This window comes from Anser anser (assembly GCF_964211835.1).
Source record: "Anser anser genome assembly, chromosome: 11".
NCBI classification, from domain to species: domain Eukaryota; kingdom Metazoa; phylum Chordata; class Aves; order Anseriformes; family Anatidae; genus Anser; species Anser anser.
Window position 1 is genome coordinate 11,517,864 of NC_139732.1, and position 19,800 is coordinate 11,537,663.

Sequence of the window (19,800 nt, forward strand, 5' to 3'; positions counted from 1 at the left end):
GAAGGAGACAAAGAGAGCAGAGTTATTATTCTATCAACAAACTAAGGCCTTAATTCTGCTGGCTGCTGGGTATCCTCAGTGCTTTGTCCAGAAGAGTCCTGAGATGACAGGAGCCTCTGGCACTCCTTGGGCAGAAATATTAAGCAGCCGTAACACTTCCCATTGACTCGGTGCTTCGAGCTCAGAGGACGGTTCTTGCAGAGATCGAAGAGACGCGGCAAGTTGTTGGGCTGCAGCTGCAAACGGCTCCCAGAGCACGCAGCCTGCTCGGAGAGAGCCGCATGGAGGAGAGAGCAGGCGGGGAGGAAACCTCCTCTGACACCAAGAAATCACCGCCGCCACAGCAACACGCACAGCCTAAAAGCACGAAGTTGCTTGGCTTCTTCTCCAAAAAAACTAGAAGCGAGATATTTGCCAGATCCTGCTTCTATCCAGCAAGGAATAGGATGAAGACAAAGCTTCCCTGGGTTATTTCCTCGGGGTCTAATCCAGAGCCTTGCATAGCACCACTGGTGATGCTGAGATCACTGCTGGCACACTGATGGAGGACACTGCTGAGAGTGGTAGAGGTGCTTGAGGTCTTCATCTCATGCAGGGGCACAAAGCAGAGGTGGGCACCGTGCCCTGAGCCTTGCAGCCAGAGCGCAGGGAAGGTGAGGGATGCCCAGCAATTAGCAGCAGCGAGACGGACCTGGTTTCAGAACAGCCCAGCTGGCTGCAAACCGCAGAGGGTGCACGAAAGAGATGGGGCAGGACCAGTGGGACTGGGGGAGAAAACCAATGGCAGGATCCACAGCAACCCCAGCTGGCTCGGGGCTGGTCCAACTCTACTGTTCCTTTGCTTTGCTGTAGGATAAAATTGCCAACACAGAAACAGCAGCTCAGCTGCTCCGTGCTGCATCACCCTCGCTGGCCCGGCACCAAGGAGTGCCTTGCACTTACCTCCTGATTTCTTAAACCTGATCCTTAAACCGTGCAGAAGCCTTTCCGTTTGGTGTGGGCTGATCAGCAACACCAAATGCCTCCTGTGAGAGCACCCGAAGAAACCAGAGGCCAGCATCCCCCACCACCTCCACACCAAGGCCGAGACCTCCGCTATGGAGCGGAACCAAGGGAAAATTTCCCCTGGGTAGCCCAGGCATCACCTACCACAAAATGAAATTCGCTGGGACTCTGTGGTTGTTGTAAATCTTTGGAACATGTCTGGAAAAGCAGGCTGAGATTTTATATCAATACCCGTTGTAGCAGAACAAGTTCTCACTGAGCCCAACCACGCCTGGGAAGCGAGAGCGCATCCCTCCTTCCAGAGACCCAGCAACAAACTCCCGTGAGTGTAATGCAGCAGAACCACTCTTCCAGGCCAGCCACCTGGCAGAGCCCAGTTTTGCTGCTCACGGCCTGCCTTACGCACCAAAATCGGGCTTGTTGGCCCTGTGGGCACCTCGGGGCAGTTGGGTTATTACTCAGCGGTTGACACAGGCAATACATCTCCCGTTAATGGAAGCGAGCGTAATACAATTCATAAGCAAAAAATGAACCTAAGCAGGAAAGGGAGAAAATTAAAAACCCATTGGCCTGATGAATATGTATCTGCAAACAACAGCGTGGTTTTCTAGCTGAGCGAGTTTAGCTGACTGTGGGATTCGACCAACTCCGAGGCCAGCACATCTGTGATGGAAATAGGGCCGACGCAGCGCCGGGGCTCAGCCCTGCAATATCTCATAGTAGGGACAGGCCCGGCAGTGCACGGGGACCCAGGGAGGTGGCACAAAGCCAGAAGGGACAGGAGTGGGAAACCACTCAAAAACAGCACCAGGAGATGTTGCAGCTATGGCAGGGAGGAGTTCAGGGAGAGCCCCTGAAAAGACACGTTCCAAAGGCTCACTGCTGCACAGCGGGCAGAAGCTGAGCACAACAAGGGTTTGGCCCCCCGCAGAGCCCTGCTGGGGTCCCACAGCACCACCAGCACTTCAACCACAAAATTCCAGAGCCCCAGTGTCCCAAGGAGATCTCCTGCTGTACAGAGGGGATAAGGGCTGACTCCTCAGGGCCTGGATGCCCGGGTGTGCAAGAGAGGCAGCAGCATTCCCACTGCCCATAACTAGCTTGGATAATCTATTGGGAGCCTGGGGATACGAGGCAGAACAGCCCAGGTTCTCCCCCAGCCCCAAGTTTTGTGTCAAAGGCAGGCAGGGGCACCCACTCTTCCACAGGACAAGGTAAAATCCTTCTCCAGTCCTTGCACAGCACCAGGGGTGCACCGGCCCCAGGAAAACAAGGATCCACAGCACTGCATAGCCCGAGGAACAGCCCCAGCACCAAGAAGAAACACACCTTCAGCAAGTACCTGGGAGAACGCTGCGAATTTACGTCTCCAAACAGCAAGGGAGTGGAAATGAGTCTCCGCAGGCGCTGCTCTGAGTGACTCGGTTCCTGGTGGGATGATTTGCGGGACCACCGAGACCACAGCGACTGCTGCAATACTGCTGGGATGTCCTCGCACACTGCACAATTAATCCACGGGGGGCAGCCCAGGGCTCGGGGCAGACATTGTTTTACAGCCTAAACAGGTTAGGGTGCAGCACACTACCCTGGTCGTGTCCCTAGCAAGGGACATCTCCATAAATCTGAAGCGTGGTCCCATCCCAGCATAGGGTCAGATGAGACGCCTCCAAGGCTCCAGAGGAATCAAGCCTGAGGACTAGCAGCAAAACCCAGGCTCTATGCACCAGCACAGCCCTCCAGGATAATTCTGAGCAGAGTTATCAGTGTAGCCTTGCACTCATCCTCACGTGCAAGAAAACCTTCATCAGCAGTTAACAGACGCATCTCCTGATGTGAAATCACCCTGCTGCAGGATGCAGCCTGTTTTCAGGGAAGACTTTTGGAAATCCATCCACAGAAAACTTCCCTGTTCTCCAGTTAGTCTGTAAGCCAGGCAACTTGACTCCAAAGTTGGAGGGCAAGAAAAAATTACCAGTTACATTTTATTCTACTGTTCCACGACTAAAACAAATTCTTTTAAGACAGTCATAACTATTCTGGGAAATTCTGGTCATTTCTCCCTTCGTTATTGCAGAATGTCAGACTATAAAGCTAGAAGATATTATGAGTTATTTCTCCTGGGAAATTAAAATAGGCTGTTGAAGAGGTTCCTCACCACATTCCTGCTACCCCTGGGAAAACAAGGGCTGCTGGTTAAAAGGATATGCTTCATTTCCCACCCTTTCAGGCTAGCTGCTGCAGGCATGCCTGCCTTGAGAGCTCCGGAGCGAGGGGTCTGCTGGGCTGGTGTGCTGTCTGCAAGGAGAACATGGAGCACGGGACCCTGCTGCGGTTGTTATCCAGGGCAGGAACCCAACCCGGGGTGCTGCAGACACCATATCACAATGCTCAACAGCAGCCTCAGGCTGGTGGCACCAATTGCAGAGGATGGACACACGATGGTGCAGCACAAGAACTGCAGCGGCTGTGCCCGGAGCGATGCAGCGGCACGCTGGGACTCAGAGGCACACGTGGTCTCCATGCAAGAGCCCAACTGCAGATGTTTGCAGATCTTTTTTCCCCCTCCCTCAGCCCCTAAATGATGAGAATCTGCCACTTTCCTGACAGCCTGAACAAGAACAAGCTGCTCCTGAGAAGTTCACCAAATTTTCTGCCTTGTTTTGCAGAGGGGGACGTGAGCCACAGGAAGGAAGTCACTGTTCAAAGCAGACATTGACCCCAAAACCATGCTGGCAACAGAAGCACTGAAACAGCACCCAAGGTGTGTCCTGCTAACAGCTGCCTCTTCCTGTAAATAGCTGAACCCACTGCGGGCTGTGGGACGCACCAGTGCTCCCAGCAGAGCCGGTGCCTTCTGCCACAACCTGCAGGAACCTCCCTGGGCACGGGCAGCAGCTTGGTTCCCCACCTGAGGCAGGGAACTCCCATGCTGCTGCCTCCTGGCCCAACCTCTGCCTCCACAGCACGACCTGGAGATCCAACGCCTGGAGATCTTGCAGACCACCTCCATCCGCTCCCAGCTCACACGTGGTGCTGAGGAATCACCACCAGGGAAGGGCACGACAGCGATGGCTCATCAAGGGCAGCGCAATGGTAACAAACCCATGCCCTCTCTTTCTCCTGGTTTCCATTTCCAAGGAGTCAGCTCCCTCGTGTTTGCAATGTGACTTACAGCCAGGCTGTGGTGGGCAGGATGCAGCAAAAAAGCAAGGACTTTGTCCTGCTGTAGCCACCTGGGATTCTACCGCAGCTGCTTCTGCTGACATATTGCGAGTATTTGCAAAAACAAATTAAGCCAAATCTGAGATGCATTGGGGAAGTCGGAGTTGTGTAACAGCTTGTTTCCCACAGGCTTGGACGGCTGCTCAAAATGTTTGTCGTCACATGGTAGCTCCAAAATCACTGCCTTCTCTTTGGCAGTGTTATAATTTTCATCAGCTCGTTAACCCTGTGCAGACTGGAGTGATCTGCCGCAGCTTCTACAGGCAGCAACAGCTGAAAATACCAGCAGCTGGTGATCAACGTAGGCAGCAAAGCTCCTGCACGAACTCCACAGAGCCATCCTGCCCAGGAAGTTCTCCAGCCTGTAAGCCTCCACCAGCTTCCTAACCACTGGAAACAATTTAAGGACTTTAAAAAATGAATCAGCTTTAACCCATCCTTCCTCCCATCCCTGGTCACAAAAGGGTTTGGTAATTTCCACTGTGATAGGCAGGAAGAAGAGAGCAACCCCTACTGATGGCCAGAAGGTCTGTGGAGGCATCAAGGTCCCAGCCTGGGGCGTCCTCTTCATCAGGTTTACATGGAAGAGCACAGAGGGTGTCTGCCAAAGCAGAGGGGCACGGGGCCATCACCAGGGAGGAGGCTGTGAGTCAGTGACGGTGGAGTTTCAGATTCTGTGTTTGATAAAGAGGACAAAATACCTATCTGATGAAAAGAAATCCACATGCTGGGCAGAGGAGAAAGAAAGACACAAGCAAAGCTCTGAATATGGAAATGGTTGTTCCATAAATAAGGGAATTAATGGAAATCAAAAGCCTGGTAACACTGCACAAGGCAGAAGGGGAGAGACTCGTGTATAAGCCCATGTACAGGCAGTCCTGGAGCAAGGTGCCTAACAGTAACAGAACCAGCTAGGAAACGTTTCCACTCAGGACTTGAGCACTGGGATGTGCCCCAGACACTGCCCTGCTGCCCCACAGGATGCTCTTAGTGCTCAGCTCCTGCTCACAACACTGTTCCTACTGCTCTGACATTATCTCTTGGTCAACCGTGCCGCTATAAGCTAGTGGGGTGAAACCGCTCTTGTTCTGCTGGGCTTGGTGGCTCTCAGCCATGTCTGGGCTATAGGGTAACCAGGAAGAGAACACGGTCCCCTTCTCTAAAAAAGTTAGTTTCACCTATTTTAAGGGAAAGAAGAGGTTGGGCTCATTCTAGGGTTTGCTCCAAAGGTGAGGCAAGATTTTGCACTGCTCAGACCAGGCAGATATTCAGTCACGGCTTGGGTTGGTTGAAACACCTGGGGGTTTGTTTGCATAAGCAGAAAAGCAGAAGTATTTGTGATTACATGCAACAGAACTCAAAAAGCCTGTTTCAGCCCACCAGCCCTGTGTCCAGGCTCAGAGGTGGCAGTGGACAGGAGATTCAGACACGGTACATGAAGGGATTGGTACTTCCACGGTTAAACCTGGGCTGAGTTTGGCCTCCTTTGGTTTTGTGGTTTTTTTTGTTCTGTGTTTTTTGGATTACCATGCGAACTGACGATGCTCTAATGTCCTTTGCTAAGCTGCACAGAGTGTGTGTAAGGTGTGCCCAAAGCTCTGCAAGCTCCAAGTGTGTTTCAGACGGGTGCGCTGACGAGAGGAGCTCACGCTCAGGAAGCACGAGCCGAGCACACACGGCCCAGCACTGCTGCCTTGCTCCCAGGGAGCTCCCCGTGAGCAGGGCTGAACTGGACGCTGCTCCCATCCCCGTTTTACACTGGGGAGAGCGAGGTACGGCGGGCCCACGTACTGACCCATCCCACAGAGCCCAGCAAGCACTGCAGCACTCCGCTGCCTACGTGTCAGTGGAGCAGAGTGATGCTGCCTACAGCAGTAAACTCACAGCCCTTTGGTAGCTCAGCTTTGGGCAGCTTCTTGCGGCTTTTTTTGCTCTCCCAGCCTTGCTAGAAACCTGATGCCTTCTCTCCCAGCCAAGGCAGGGACGTGCTGAGCGACCTCATTTCGGGAGGAGGAGAAGGGAGAGGTTCCCGGCTGTCGCTTACCACTGGCTCGACAGTGAAGATGTCGTCGGAGAAGAGCATGGAGTCCCCCCGCACCTTTGCCCGCTCGTTCTGGAAGATGCGGGAGAGAACGGAGAGGCGCTCTCGCAGAGTGGGGTCCACAGCACACTCCTCGATGAAGCGATCCATCTCACCCTCCTCCTGCCGCTGCAGCCTGCCACACAGCCTGAGGCCACAGGGAGAGAGAAACCAAGCGGATAATTTAATAAGCAGCATATTTGCAGATGCTGCCGTGCGAGAGCAGGGCCGGCGACGCGCTCAGCGAGGAGCTGCAGCAGCACAGCAAGGGGCTTGCCCAGAGCTCAGGGGTCCCGCATGGGCCAGATCACTGCTCTCCAGCACAGCAGGTGATTTTATTCTGCAAGTACAAGCTGAGGAGGGTTTTGAAAGCTAGCAGGCCTCAGCAGAGCCTCCTGGCCAAAAAGCTGCTGCTGCAACTACAGGAGCATCCAACCAGCTGTCCCACCTGGCTTCTCCTACCCACGGAGCTGCTCGTGGGAGGCAGGGAGCAGAAACACGGGTGCACCCACCCCAGTGCTTCACCATGTCTCAGCTGTGGCTTACCAGCATTAGCTGTGTTTCTTCCCTTTTGGAACAGAACACGGTATCTGCTTTCCGCTCCTTACAGGGTTTTCCACAATAGGGTCCCAGAGCATTTTAAAAGCAAACTAATAGACTCGGGCATCACATCAGCTGGATGAAATGGATGGTTTTATACACGTGAAAACAGAGGAAAGGACTTTGTGGAGAATCACCCAGTGAAGTCAGGACCAGCACCTCTGAATTCAGCCCCTTCAGTCCAGCCTTGAACAGCCTCATCTTCCCCCTCTTCCCCGCCTTCTCTGCAGAGCTTGCCCCAGTCTCTCCCTACACTGGCAGCAGAAATCATTCTGGTGTCTAAAGATCCCGATCAAGAGATGAGAAGGGAGCGCTGTGACAGAGCAGCAGCTTCCAACCCGGCACACTGCTGTCCCCCTTCACGCTCCAGTCCCCTGGCCACGAAGACCCAGCAGGTGACAGCTCGGGGGGAATGAGCGGAAGGCTCCGTATGGGGCAAATTGAGGTGACGCAGAATAAAAAGGATAGCAGTCATCACCCTGCTAAATTCAAATGCAATTAGAAAGGAAATACAGTCGTGGCCGTTACGAGCTGCACACAGACAGAGCCTCAGGCAAATGCTGTCACCAGTGCCAAAAATACTTGCTTTGGCTAGCTCCCCATAGAGCGCAATAGGAAATCTTTCTCCATGGCCGACCTACAATGCTTTGGAGTAGGAGAAAGCACTGAGATGAGCGATCCTGACCAAACCTCCATCCGCAGACAGCAATCCCACCATCACATCCCAGGAGGGATGCGGAGCAGAGCCCTGGATGTTCCCCTCCTAGCAATCTGGGTCTCCTGAGGCCACATCCCAGTGCAGGGCCCTGCACTGCCTCCCCCCGTGGAAAAGTCTTCCCTGCTGTGAGGCCTCCAGCTTCTCTAGGGTTTGGTTTTCTCTTTCTCAACTGCAAAGGAGTGGTGCAAAACCCACATTTACTAGGCTCAGAAAGCTGAACATCTTGTATAGCGTCCCAAGCGCACCCATATTTCTAGAAGTTTCTGTATGCATCTCCTCAGCCCCAGGCACCCCACAAGAATTATTTTGTAGGAACCCCATCCTCAGGGACCAGCCCACCCAGATGCGAGGCAAAGAAGCAGATATGAGCATGCAAAGCACAAAGGCGCAGTGAAATTCTGTGTTTCATCTAATTTCAAGCCCAAACGAATCCTTCTCCAAGGAGCTCAAAGCAGCCCTAACTGCACCATTGCTGCACTCTGAATTTGCAGGTTCAGCTCAGGTATTTCCTGGGCAAAGCTCAACAATTCTGTGCAGATGCTGCTGTCCCTCAGGGACCCAAGCATGTGCCCCATGGATGAACACAATTGATACCCAGATAGTTTTGTGAAGCCCCAGCTGTTCCTCCTGGGATGGGCAGCCCCAGCAAGAAGGACACACAACAGTGTGTGCAGCAAGGGGGTGACAGCAGAGCAGGGACATTGGAGCCAGGGCCATCCCTGAGGCTTGCAGCAAGGAAGACCAGAATGCCCCAAAGCCTAGAACCCAAATTGGCATGAGATCAGATGTAATCGGGGAAAAAAAATCACATGGATGTTAACTGTGAGGAAACGGTGGTTGCTTCTGGGGCAAAGGGGATGGCTCAGGGTCCAGTCAGAGACAGGTGGGAAGAGATGGTGAAGGGAGGGTTCAGGGAAGCACCAAGAGAAGGTCATGAGGTTTTCTTTTAACACATTGAGCTTGCACTCAAGTCACACGCTTTGTAATTAAAAATAGAGAACAGTGGAAAACTAGATTTAGCCTTCAAGGCATTTCTGACCTAATTATGTTGAACTTTATTTGCTCAGAAGCCCTTAAAAAGTGCTCCAGTTTAAGGCAGCCTCCTGATCAGCAATGGGCTCAGAGTAACTCCAATATACGTACATCCATCCAAGCCTGAGAAGTTGCACAAGGATTCCCTAAATCATCCAAGCTTGTAAGTGTAATTTTCCCAGGCTGCACGTGTTCTGCCTGAGATGGAAAATCTCAGGCGGAGAGGTGGAAAAAATGGCTGCCTGAGATGGAAATCCCCAGCTCCACCAAAGGGACTCCCTGAAGGACCTGTCCCAGCCCTTGTCCCTTCAGCAATGCTGTCACAGTCTGCCCCACCCCTCCATGCAGGGAGCAGGAGCCTCAAAGACTTGCCTTCTCTGCTGACCCCCTTGCCCCTAAGGGATCTGGAGAGAGCCAGCCTCTGAAGCAGCAGGTGTCTCATTGTGCTGGAAGCCCAGCAGCACAGGGCAGCTCAGCATCCTGCAGCAGGAACCCCTCTGCCTGCTCGTTATTGGCAGAGGAGCCTTCTTCTTATCAAAGCTGGAGCAAGGGCACCACGGCAGGTATTCTAGCAGGGATGTCACCTGCAGCTGTGCTGAGTGCTCCTACTGAATGCAGTCCTCATGGACCCCCATAGCCCTAGGGTCCCCAGATCTCAGCAGTTTGTGCTCCCATAGAACGTCAGTTTGCAGCCTGAGGAAATCCAGACGTTGCGATCAAACTTTCCTCCCCAAAATATTACCCCCAGCTGGAGTACAGGCAGAAGTCCTCAAGTGCTGAGCTCCATTGCCCCAAAGCTCTGCATCACACACCCCGACACCTCGGATGGTTTACTTGTCCCAACCCATTTGGGATCACTAACACCCCTTTGAAGCCACATGCGAGTACCGTGCTGAGATGAACCCTGCAAACAAACCTCAGCTTGTGCTGATCCTCCTCTTCCTGAGTAACAAAAGCCTTCCACTGGAAGTGGGCTATGATTTCACTCCGATTGTGGATGACGACGGACCTGCGGTTTGCCAGCGTGAGGTAAGTCTTCTCGATTGTCAAGGAGTTCCTGTCCAGCCTGATGTTGACATCTACAGCTGCTCCATAAAGGCTCGTGTGAACATCTTCACCTGCAACAAAGCAGAGTCCTGGCTCAGCTCAGCTCGTTTGCTGGAAGAAGCACAAGGAACAGAGCAGAACCCAGCTAACAGAAATAAACCAGCTACAGCTTTCAGCTGGATTATCGGTTCCAAGGATCAGCACATTTGTCACCTCCTGATAGCTGCCCTGGGCACAGCACGAGGATGTCTGGGGCACAACCTTAAGCACTCCGTTTCTGGCTGTCCTGTAGAGGTTTACCCCTAAGCTGACAGCACTGACAGTGAGATTTTCAGAGGCATCCAGGTGGCCACGCCACTGAGGTCACAGGGATTGCTGCCTCAGGCAGGGACTTCGGTGGTGTCCTCGGGGTCTCCTGAGGGCACACCACCAGCACTGTCCCTCCTGATTTGCTTTGCAGACAGGCAAAGGTGCTGGGAGGCACGTGGGGCAAAGCCTTCAGGGAACAGGGCAAGCGACAGCCGGTGGCAGGGCTTGGAAGAATTCAGCCGTCCTGCCTCCGTTCTGCTTTTAAGGGAGCTGCAGTGGTGGCGGTTTCAGGCCAGAGCTAAGTATGTTGTGAGAAAGACAGCAACTTTCCCAACAACTAGACAATCTCTTTTCTATAGTGGGCAACTTAACACGCAAAAATGAAGTTCAGAAGGGTCGGAGGCAGGTGTGCTTACAAGCACTTCCCCTCCAGTGAATACCTGGCATGCAGAACCACGCAGAACCTGGAACCACAACCAAGAAGTGGAAGAAGTGCACGGTGCCTGGAGAGCGCCCAGCTCAGGCTTGGGGAAACGTCAGCTAATGCTCTACAGCCACCAGACACCGGTGGCAGGAACCATCACAGAATAAACACCACGAAAACTACGACTGTCCCACTGCCTAAAGCTGCAGCCGCGCAGGTCCTGAAGTACCAGGCAGAGATCTGGTGCTGAAATATTGGGTGTAGTTGTGATCTCAAAAAAAAAAAAAAAAAAAGGGTTGAAGCATTTCAAATGGAGAAGGGCAGAAAGAATGATTAAAAGCATGGAGCAGCTTCTATATGAAGAGAGGCAGAATAGGATTCCTCGACCTAGAAAACATACACAGGGGAGACAGTTAAGAGGTTTGTAAAAGCATGAATGGCCTGGAGAATGTCAATAAGGAGAAAAACCTCACCATTAGTCATAAGACAGGAACCCAAGGACCCAAAATAATTTTCTCAGAAGTTACACAAAACAAGTAGTACTTTTTCAGAGAACATTCCTCCCGTTAGAACATGCTGCCGTAGGATGCTGTAGAGGCTAACAGCTATAAACCCAGAGAGCAACTGGACAAATTCTTAGAAGACCAAACCATCAGCAGCTATTAAAGAGAGATGAGAATAAAGCCTCCAGCCCAGCAAACCGCCAGCTCCAGAGCCCACGGGGGAATACAGCAACGTGCAGTGTCTCCACGTGCTTTGCCAAGCAGCCTTTACTGCTGCTTGCCTGGGTGGGAGCCTGGGCACAGCCCCCCCCGTGTGCACCGAGGGCTGTCCCACAGGTTGTAGGGCTGGCCGGAGCACCCCACCCAGCGAGCAGGAAATCGCTCGGTGTCCCCAACACCCTGTGCCACGGATCAGGGCATAAGAGCGGCCGCCTGCCTCCCATCCCAGGTGCCAAAGTGGATGCAACATTCCATTTAAGACTCGCAGTTGTTTGATGTGTAAGTTACAGTAAAGTCCCTGCTGTGACAGGGATGTAGCACTGGGTATTTGGCTTGACGGGGTGGTGTTCATGGTGTGCACTTGGGGATGCTCTGCTGCCACGAAGGCACATTCACTGAACCCAGACTTCTCTGCCCTATCATTATTGACACGGCACCTTTATCACAGGCTCTCAGCTCTCTCCTCCTTGCACGTTTTTCATACACTTCCTACAGAGGGCAAGACACGGCTCTCACTCTGCAACCTCAGCGAAGCAATGCCTGACACGGAAACACAGCTGGACTTCTCATAGAGCCTTACAGCAGATGCTCTGGGCTGTGCACTCCTGAAATGCATGCCCAAACAGCAGATACACCGCTGTTTTACTCCAGAAGCCATCCGCATGACTGCAGACTAGCATTTTTGCACGTTGTAACTCTTTATAATCTCAATAAGAAATCAAGTATAGGGTCACCCCTCCCAGGTCCTATTCTGCAGACCAAAAAAAAAAAGGAGGGGGGGGGGGGGAATACAGAAGAGCTAAAGCATCTTTCAGAATTCTTCTAATACTACACAAGCTTTGTAGTGCAAGAGGGGATAGTTTTCAGAAAAGCACAAATTATTCCAAAATAGAAAGACAAGTTTTGTTTAGCCTGTAAATACAGCTCAATGAGCAGATAAGAAAACCCTTGAACAAGATTTCAGAACAAACTCAGGGTTTTTATGAAGAACGCTTTCCTGCTATTCAACAGCTTGTACCTTCCCCTGCCTTGATCACAGCTCTGAGCACTAGGAAGCCAGCAGGCAGGCTGCACAGATATAAAGCAGCACCCTGCTGCATCTCCTCTTCACCGAGGAGGTATTGCTCCTCCACCCATGCCACTCCCTTTCTGCTGAATTTGGATCACAAATCTTTTAGGAGAGCACTCCAGTCTAATCTGGAATATTTGGGTAGCACCAGAAGTGAATTAATTTCACTCGGAGTATGTCAGAAGATTGTCCTGCTCTCATCTCTCCTATAAACACAGCCAAGGAGATGCAGATCCAGCCCATTTTTCATTAAAAAAAAAAAAAAAGAGAAGAAGAAGAAACAAAAGCAGAGCTCTTCACTCCAGAGGGTGTTATCGTACCTCCAGATCACAAGATCTGGAGCCGTGAGACAAAAATGGGGGCAAACAGACGGAAAACAACGGCCAGCTGGCAGTGGTCTAAGCAACAGGCTGCAAGCTCCTGAGGGAGCAGAACTGGCTCTTTTTTCTGGGCGGGAGCACCCACCAGAGCGTTCCCCACCATCCTCCCTGGAACAGCCTCAGGAAGCCGTGCTGGTCTTGTTGTGGGGTGAGACCTCCTGGCGCAGGGCTGGCGGGGGGCTCCCCGGGGGCTGAAAGAAAGCACCATGAAGGCAGCGTCCTGTGAGCTGGTTTTAATCATCACTGATGATAAGCTGGGGTCCCTGACTGGTGCAGGAACTCTCATCCTGCTCGCCTGGCAATTATTTGTCCAACGTGCTGCTTGGTAAACCGTGCCGCCCTTCTGCTTCTCAGGAAAGGAGGATAACAAAGGGTCAGTTCTGCCCTGAGAAGCACCCAGGGTTAGTGACACCTCAGAACACCTTAGGGATTTCCACCAGGGACAGGTAAGCAAGGCAGGCTTCCCCACGAGCCTCCTGGCGAGCACAGAGCAGGCTGTGCAGACACCCCAGGGCTTGCAGGGGGGGCTCTGCAGCACCACTGTGCAAAAGCACCCGAGCACCAATGAAGCACAAGTTTGAATCCCCCCTCACCTACCCCCTGTGTAGGACCATCTGTCCTGACTCACAAAGCCCTGGAGAGGTGCAAAGGTCCGTCTCTGTTTGCAAGAGGTAGGGCAAACTTATCCTAATCAGTATAAAAAAGGCATTATCGCAAGTGTTTCCAGAAAATAGGAATAAAGGCAGGAACCATTTGTTAGCTATTAGCTCTTTCAATGCAAAAGAGTGCTTTGGAGACCAATTAAACCCCCTCATCAGCCTCATTGATTCGGGCTATAAAAACCTATAGCCAATCACTTGTGTGAAGTGTTAGTTACTGCTCCTTGGTCCGTTGCAGAGCTGCCGCTGTCCAGATGCAGAGTCAGGAATCAGAAGATGCGCCCCCAGCTCTCCCACATCTGTAAGGAGCTGCTGTAAATACACCTGGTGCGGGAGGTGAGGCCCCGGGCTGGGGAGATGGGGTCCCCACAAGTTTTCCACGCAGCAGGAACCGTCAGACCATGGTCCCCACGTGTTTCTGTGCTGTGTTACCTTGGGCAGTCCCCATCCCTGGTGTGTGTGAACATGGATTGAGGGGTCGATGCCAAACAGATCTAAAAGCCCTCCTGGGGATGGAGGGGACCCTTCCAGGCACCACGCAGACAAATAGCCACGGAGGCAGAGAACGGCCTCAGAGAGGATCCACGTCTGGAGCTGGGACAAACAGAGCACTCGGGCCCTCATCCAAGTGCCTTGAGGGACTTCAGGAACGTAAAACACAGCAAGGGCTCCACCTCAGCTAAACCCTATTGCTTATTCATATCAGTCACTGGATTCAGGAAAAAAAAAGTAAAATGCTTTCTCTAAAGAGAGAATCGATATGATTCTCATTTCATTTTCGAACAAGTTCCTGGAAGCCATTGATTGCAATACCAGCCTTACAAGACAGACAACAAGACTCTTGGAAGGAAGGAGGTTCTTAAAGCAAAGAGATCAGAGCCATGCAGAGGAGGTTGTCTCCATCCGAGCACAGATGGAGATCACAGCAGGGAGTGCCATTTTCAGATGCTGTATCACTGCAGGTGGCTGTGATGTTCGGGGTGCCAGCAGACCCATCCTCTGTTCACTTGTTTAGCCTCAAAGAGCAATAGAAAGAAACCAGGCTGGGATTTAATCAGTTTCCTGTATGGGTACAGCAATCACAAGCACGCTGCCAGGCCCTTGCATGGGTGGCCTGGTTTACCGCAGCAAGCAGATCCAGCCAACATGGGTAAAACTGATGCTGGAGGCAGGGACTCAGCATCCCCAAAAGCTGGCATTCCTGGCTGGCAACCCCATGTCAACCCCAAAGGGCTCCAACACATCACAGCCAACTTGCTATTGCTCTGTGGGCGACCACAGAGCTCCACAACAGCTCCCTAATTAGTTGTTATTAAATATGCTTTAATTTTTCCCTGTGATCTCATGCCTTGTTTTCCCCATTCGAGACTAAATGTTCATGCTTTCTCCAGCTGGCAGTTACCTCTTGCTGCTCCATGGCCTTCTACAGCACAGAAAACCTCTCTGCGGTTACACCAAGGAGGGCTGTAGGGCACGGCATCCCATACAGGGCAGGGCATCCCAGGAAAAAGAGCTTTATATATTTCTTAACCAGGCTACTCTTCCCTGACCCAGGCTGGGAGAAGCTCACCTCCACATCATGTCCAGCACTGGAAAAACGCGTGTAGCTGCTCTTTTCCCCTGTACAGGAATAACCTGAATTTGACAGAGAACAAATTTCACTCCCCAGGACAGGAGACATCACTTCATCCACCTCCTATGGGGAACCCACAGGCTACAATAACCTGGCACAGGAAAAATTCAGCCAGAGTGGCTGAGAACTGGGGAGGTGTGGGGAGATGCTGCCAGCTTCTTGACCTGCCCTTGAAGCAATAAACCAAGGAGCTGAAGCCGAGCTCTCCCTTCCTTGCTCTGAGCACACAGAGCCAAAGGAGTGCTGAGAGCTGGGTCTGATCTGCAGCACACGAGTTGAGATTTGCTCCAGGAGAGCTCCTGCTCAGGGATTGCCAGCCCACAGCGTAGTGGTGTGCGGAAAGCCAGGGGAAAACAGGGCGTTCATCTGCCAGACACAGAGATGGCTCCTCAGCAGGCTTTTAGCACTAGGCTGGAGGCTTGCAGCAGGACCAACAGCACCGAGGACTGTTCCTGATCCACACGGTGTATCTTGGCTGGGGGAACTGATTTCTGAAGCTCTGCACCACGAGGAGACAGGACAGTAACGGAGCAGACACTTTTGCTTCAGGGCTGGCTCTGCCTGGATATACAGTCTCCTAAAATTCCCTGCCTCTGATCTCTCCCCTCAAAGCAGGCAAGATCCTGCCCCTAGGCTTTTGCTGCTGCATCACTCTCACAGAGCCACCGATGGAAAATGATCCGCATAATTACTTTTATCACTGACAGCAATAAAAGCATCTCAGTATATCGTGCCTGTCAGCCATGCACAAGCTCAGTGGGGCTTTGCTAATTACTGAGGCTTCCTGTGCTGACAAAAGGATCCCAAGGGATGCGGCAGCTGATGGGAGAAAAGGGTACGAGACATTTCAGAGCTGCACAAGTCATCTCCTGGACTAGAAGTGTGTGGTAGCACCTTGCCATGAGGTCCCATGGGCACTGCAGGCAGCCACGTGTAAGCCCAGGATCTGGCCCTATGTCTTGAAGATCACCCCCCTATTGTACTATGATGCTTCTCGGAAGCAGGAATCCAGCACGAATCAAGATTTAGGGAGCAGAGAATGGATTCTCCTGCACTTCCAGTGCCTTTCCAGCAGTTTCTTGTGGCAGCTGGCCCACCTCTGGTCACCTCAGTGGAGCATCTGCTGTGGTTGTTGCTCCTGGCTGCGATGGGACCAGTGGATCTGTTTGCAGCCTCTGGCATAGCTTTGGGAGCCTGTCGTACACCTCCTCACCCTGAGCAAAGCTCGGCCTCCTACACTGTGCTTGCACCGTGCTGCTTACTCATGGTGAGCAGTGACCGCACCAGACGGGGCTCGGTGTACAAACGGCAACACATGGAGAGCCAGCCTGGGCATCTCCTTGAGAACTGCTCAAGAGCTAAAAGATAAGCTTCATGCATATGGACTTGCTTGAGACTGGTTTAACTCTGTGAACTTATTGTCCCATATCCATCTGGTGTGGGCTGGGAGTCACCTGGGAAGAGACAAGCCACCAACCAGGCTTCTAGTGGCATCACGCGCAGGACCCTTTTGAGCCAGCAGGTGTACTTCCAGACTGCTTTCAAAAACCCTGCCAGACACCACCTGATGCTGAGGTGATGAATATGGATGTCCTGCAGCCCAGAAAACCCCAAGCCACCTTCATTTCACTATGGGCTGGGATTTTTCACATCCAGACAAGTATGTGGGGGACATGGAGGAGTTTGGACACGTAGACCACTGAAGGCCAGATTTTCCTTGCAAATACATTTTCTTCACACATCTGAAAACTTTGTAATGCAACTTCAGCAAAAGAAATAAAACCACACCTCACGCACCCAGCCTCGTAAATCACAGGGACTCTATGACCCACGGAGAACCACTGCCACCTGCGAGCTAGCAGGTCAATACAGACCAGCCATGCAAGCAAAATGCCTCCCGCCGTCCTAAAGTGCTACTTAGCTCTTAGCACTTTTGTTTCATAACAAACAGTCTGGCGGTGGCTCTGCGGCAGCAGCACAGCCGCTTTTTGTATGCGAGTCGTGGGGAGTCTGACTCGGTGCCGGACAAGGCTGGGGCACATCGCCTGGGGCTCCGCACCGCACCTGCGATGAGCGGCTTTTAAGAATGATTGATTAAATGGTTGGGTTTCACTTCAGCAATTAAACTCCACAGACTTTTTACTTATTTGTATGCTGCAAGCTAGAGAGATAATCCCTTAATTATTCCCTTGCTCTGCTCCTCAGTCAGTGGTTTGCTTAAAAGTAACCACAGCGCTGTACTGAGAGTCGGGAGTGAAATCCTGGCTTCATCTCCCAGGAGGCTGCTTGGGGCTCCAGGAAGCCACAACAGGCAGCCAAGTGGATCTCCACATCCCATCCACATGGGATCTTTTTGTGCTTCTCTGCCTGGGAGGGAAGGGAGCTGGCTGGGACAACAGGGAGTGACAGCCGGCAACCAGTGTGGGAGGCAAACTTAACACTACTCAGTTTGGGGAGGGCTCTGTCCCGAAGCAACACGCGCTGTCCCACACTCACCCGTGTCGTAGTGAACCCGCAGGGAGCTGGAATGGTCCCCAGTCTTCAGCGGGTGGAACTCCACTGTGACTTGCATGGTGCCACCAATCCCGAGAGTCCCAACAGACGGATCAACAGAGAAGGGGCTGCAACGCAAAGACGGACATCAGGGATATCATAGGGGATTTGGGGACTGCAGTCCTTTTGGGGCCTAGAACTAGCTCACCTCCTTCCCTCTGCAAGCCAATACCAAGTGACACAGCAGCATAGTGAGAACAGAACACACAGGATCAGAAATACAGCTACCGCCAATTCTGAAGAGATCCAGCCCTCAGAAGATCACAGAGCAAAGTGACCTCTTCTCCCCATGTTCTGCATCCCACTCTGCCTCTCCGCAGTGAGTCCCAAGAGTCAGACTGCTAGCAATGTAATCAGAGGATTGTTTTTGAACAGCAGAGACCAAAAATGCTATTTGCATGCCAAGCTGACCCCAATTTCCTCCAGTCTTTCTTACCCTTCCACCTATAAACCTCACCTCAAGAGATGCAAATGTCAAGGCTGTGTCTGTTCCAAAGAGATTACAGCCTAGAAATCGGATACAGAGAAAAGTCTTCCTAGAAGACCAGAGAATAATTATGATTTAATTTGCAGAATTCAGTCTTTTCTTTGAAAATAACCTGTTTTAACCTAAGAAAGGGCATGTTATACCAGCATCTCAATGAAAGCTGCTCTAAGAAGAAAAGGAACAATCAGAGAAGACGAATGTAAATGCAAACTGGTGATACCACAGCACAGAAAACAGAGAAGGTAGAGAAGGAGCATCCCATTTTCATTTAGCTAGGATTCAGTCCCTGGCTAAATGAAGCACGTTGATGTGGGGTTAACAGGAGGAGTTCAATGTATGCACAAGCCACGCAGCCTGGGCTGTAATCCGTTTGGGAATTGGGCTTGCTTGGCCCACCAGAAAAAAAAAAATCTGTGCAAGGTGCTGGAAATACCTATTAAAATGTGTCAGGGTACTTTGGTTTTACTGTGAATAATTCTAATTTGTCACCAAGTAAACAGTTCTTAGCTGACAGACTTGAAACTCTGCCTTAATGCTCGGGGATAGCTCTCTGGAAAAGTCAGATGGAAGGTGGCAGCTTGCACAGCCCCACTCAGAAGACCCAAGTTATTGTTCATTACTGTGCTGGTGGACAAATTGCCACCTCCAAAACTTGTTCTGGAGAGGTTTTTTAGCCATGATTAGAGAATGCAATGCACCCACAAAAAAAATAAGAACGACTGGACCTGTGCGCAAGCTGAACTTTGTTCAGATGAGCAGTGACAGCTGATAAAACTGCTGGCATTTCCGCTCAGTAATGAGATAGAGCTGCAATTAGCAGACTGACCTGTTCCCATTACTCTTAGCAAGAGCACTGCTGCTAGTGCTTGGATGTGGGACATGTCAGGAGCACCGGGCTGCCGCACGGTCCCGCATCGTGGCTGGGGGTATCCATGTCGCCCCAGAGCCTCATGGCGCTGGGGGCCTGGGCCTGGTTCTGCTCGCCCTCTGTCCCCAGGGCAGAGAGGTTCCCTCTGGAGCTGACTGGGAAGCCCTCAGGTAGCTCACGTAAGGTGTTGCAGTCACCAAAAAGGATTTTTCAGGGATAGGGTTTGTTTCTTCTGTCAGGGGATGCAGCCCCCCCTGTTCCCGAGCAGGCCGCCCCGCCGTGTGTCCTGCCAGACTGCGGCCCATGCTGAGCTGATGCTGGGCCATGATCCCCAGAGGAAAGGCACACAATCTTTTTCTTTTTTGAGACTGCAAGCCCTTTCCAGCTGAGAAGAGCTGCTAACGAGGGGGGTTCCTGACAACACCTCAGCACTACCTCCCGCTCCATGGCCCTCCTCTTTCCCCGTGCCTGCATACTGCAGCCCTCCTCGGACGGCTGGGAGGGGAGCAAGGCTCCCGGGGGAGGCCTCAGGGGATGCCAGACACATAGGGCATCATCCTAGCTTCGCCCTGTCACAAGAGGAAGAGGATCCAACCAAGTTCAGACCATGTTAGGCCCTGCACAAGCACAACATCAGACAATTCGGCAAACCCAGCCCATACTCAGGTGACTTCTCCGTGCTGCTTTAGAGGGAGCCTATACATCCCATTCCAGATGGCGGCCACCTGGCAAGCTGAACGCCCCTTCCCTGTTATCTGTCAGGAGAAACAGAGAATAGCCAAGAGCCATAATTCAGATCACTGAAAAACTGAGCATGAATCAGACACTGCACTTCCTACATCCCACCCCACGCCATACCCACAAGACAACTGCTACTGCTATGGCAGGAGCTCACCACCCCTCGCACAGACCTCGTGTTGCAAGACCCCAAATGCAAGCCCCTTGGTTGAACTCAACTCCTCCAAACTTCTGGCAACACAACTATGCTGTTC

The 19,800-nt window shown here is 52.1% G+C and overlaps 1 protein-coding gene across 1 annotated transcript in view; it reads right to left on the reverse strand.

The window, feature by feature from the left end:
- HYDIN (HYDIN axonemal central pair apparatus protein) overlaps positions 1-19,800 on the reverse strand; it is a 129,029-nt gene that overhangs the window by 87,281 nt on the left and 21,948 nt on the right. Inside the window, 3 exon segments of the mRNA XM_083851565.1 lie at positions 6,272-6,455; positions 9,574-9,775; positions 17,397-17,521. Coding sequence (XP_083707691.1) covers positions 6,272-6,455; positions 9,574-9,775; positions 17,397-17,521 — 511 coding nt within the window.